This window comes from Pygoscelis adeliae, unplaced genomic scaffold (assembly GCF_000699105.1).
Source record: "Pygoscelis adeliae isolate BGI_AS28 unplaced genomic scaffold, ASM69910v1 Scaffold1065, whole genome shotgun sequence".
Classification (NCBI taxonomy): domain Eukaryota; kingdom Metazoa; phylum Chordata; class Aves; order Sphenisciformes; family Spheniscidae; genus Pygoscelis; species Pygoscelis adeliae.
Genome location: NW_008824730.1, coordinates 762 through 2,535, shown reverse-complemented (window position 1 = coordinate 2,535; position 1,774 = coordinate 762). Strand labels below are relative to the sequence as shown.

The 1,774-nt window shown below is 57.2% G+C and overlaps 1 protein-coding gene across 1 annotated transcript in view; it reads right to left on the bottom strand.

Annotated features, from left to right (window-relative positions):
- The window catches only part of SRPR (signal recognition particle receptor (docking protein)), a gene marked incomplete at its 3' end in the record, with an annotated part of 2,959 nt that extends 1,306 nt beyond the window's left edge, over window positions 1-1,653 (bottom strand). Inside the window, exons 1-4 of the mRNA XM_009323399.1 lie at window positions 1,343-1,653; window positions 1,081-1,241; window positions 791-944; window positions 62-272 (exon numbers count right to left, since the gene is read on the bottom strand). Coding sequence (XP_009321674.1) covers window positions 62-272; window positions 791-944; window positions 1,081-1,241; window positions 1,343-1,653 — 837 coding nt within the window. The remainder of the gene's footprint in view (window positions 1-61; window positions 273-790; window positions 945-1,080; window positions 1,242-1,342) is intronic.
- Window positions 1,654-1,774: the final 121 nt, after the last annotated feature.

The window sequence follows — 1,774 nt, the reverse complement described above, 5'->3', positions numbered from 1 at the left end:
CGAGTCCGCGTTTCGGCCGCTTTCCCAGCCAGCCGCGGAGCCCGGGCCGGGTTTGCAACGCCCGGCCGATCCCCGAACGACGCGCTAAAGCAGACACGGTGACCTGACTTTTCCTTACCGTATCGGGGTCGAATTCCTCCGCGGGACAAGCCTCCGCGCTCCCGTTGGTAGCCGAGTTACTGTAATCGAGTACTTTGGCATTAGAGTTCCCCAGATCCCACACTCGGGGCTTCTTCCCCTTCTCCTTCTGTGCCTCGGGCTTTGGAGATTTGCTGAAAGAAAAGACCAGGAACACGTTTTGTTCAGGGCAGCGAAGCAGCAGCAATCGCCTCCCTTAGAAGGTGTGAAAATTAGAGAAGCCCGGATTACCCAAAAAGGCAGAAATTAAGGCGAAGCCTGGCTGATGGGGTCTCTGGAGTTTTACTTATCGGAACTTTAACCCTGTCTCGGTCTACTTCAGCTCGAGCCAGGCATCGATGGGCCGTTGCCCTTTGCTCGCAGCGGGAAAGCCTCACCACAGAGAGCTCTGGGCCTCTCCCAGGCAGATGCTGTGTTGCGGGGTCTCCCAGGGAAGGGATCGGGCTCCCTTACCCCCTCCGGGACCCCGGCGTGCCCTTTCCCAGTCTTTCCAGCAAGCGGGGAAATAAGGAAGAGGGAAACGAGGTCCAAGAAAGCAAGGACTGACTTCCAGGGGGTCACCGAAGGAAGGAGAGGCTCAGCCGCAGCCAAGGGACGCCAGGAAGAGCCGGTTCGGAGCACGGGTAGACCGACCCGTGTCCTCGTTACCCACCTGGCCTTCTCCCCCGCTTTCATGTGCCTCTTGAAGAATTCCTCCCGGTTCTTCTGCAGGATTTCATCCTTGGTCAGTTCCTCCCTGTCCCCGGCTGCAGAGGGCTGCTTGTCGCCCGCGGACGCCTTCCCGGGCGCCGCGACGGCTTCGGTTCCTGCCGGAAAGAGCCCCGACACGAGCTCAGACCAGCGGTGGGGAGCTACGGGAGGACTGGGAAAGCGCAGGCTGGGACGCAGAGCTCTGGAATATTTATTCCCCCTCCCCCCAATACATCTTTCCCGTCAACTCACCCTCTTTTTTGGAACCTTTGTTCTTCTTGTTCTTGACTTTCTCCTTTGGTTTCTCCCCTCGGGTTTCTATCATACACTTGACAGTCTTCTGGGACTTGAGAGACTGCTCAAACGTCTTCATTACCGTGGGAGCTCGGACTTTACTGCTCTCCTCTGCATCCCTGCGGGGAGGTGGCCCGTTAGCCTGAATTTCAGCTCTGCCCACCCCCGCTCTAAATGCAAACTTGAGGGGGGGGAAATAAAAAACATCAGGCTCTGCTACCGGAGGAGGCGCATGAAGTCATCTTTAAAATCAAAGGTGCCGTTTAGGAGGCCCAGGGCGCCTTTCTGCTGGAACTCGTTGCGATACTTGTCCCTGAACTCCTTGTGAACGTCGTCTATCAGCTTGTCGACGTAGGTTAGAGTCAGGATCTTCTGAAATCCCACCTGCAAAGACGCGTAGCGAAAAGGCGTCGCTCTTTCAGCTGACTTAATTGCAGCACCTAGCTCGCGAGGAAGTGAAAACCTCTCCGTTTGATACACGTTTGATGTGAGCCGGCAGCGTGCCCAGGTGGCCGAGAAGGCCAAGGGCATCCTGGCCTGTATCAGAAATAGTGTGGCCAGCAGGAGCAGGGCAGTGATCGTGCCCCTGTACTCGGCACTGGTGCGGCCGCACCTCGAATACTGTGTTCAGTTTTGGGACCCTCACTACAAG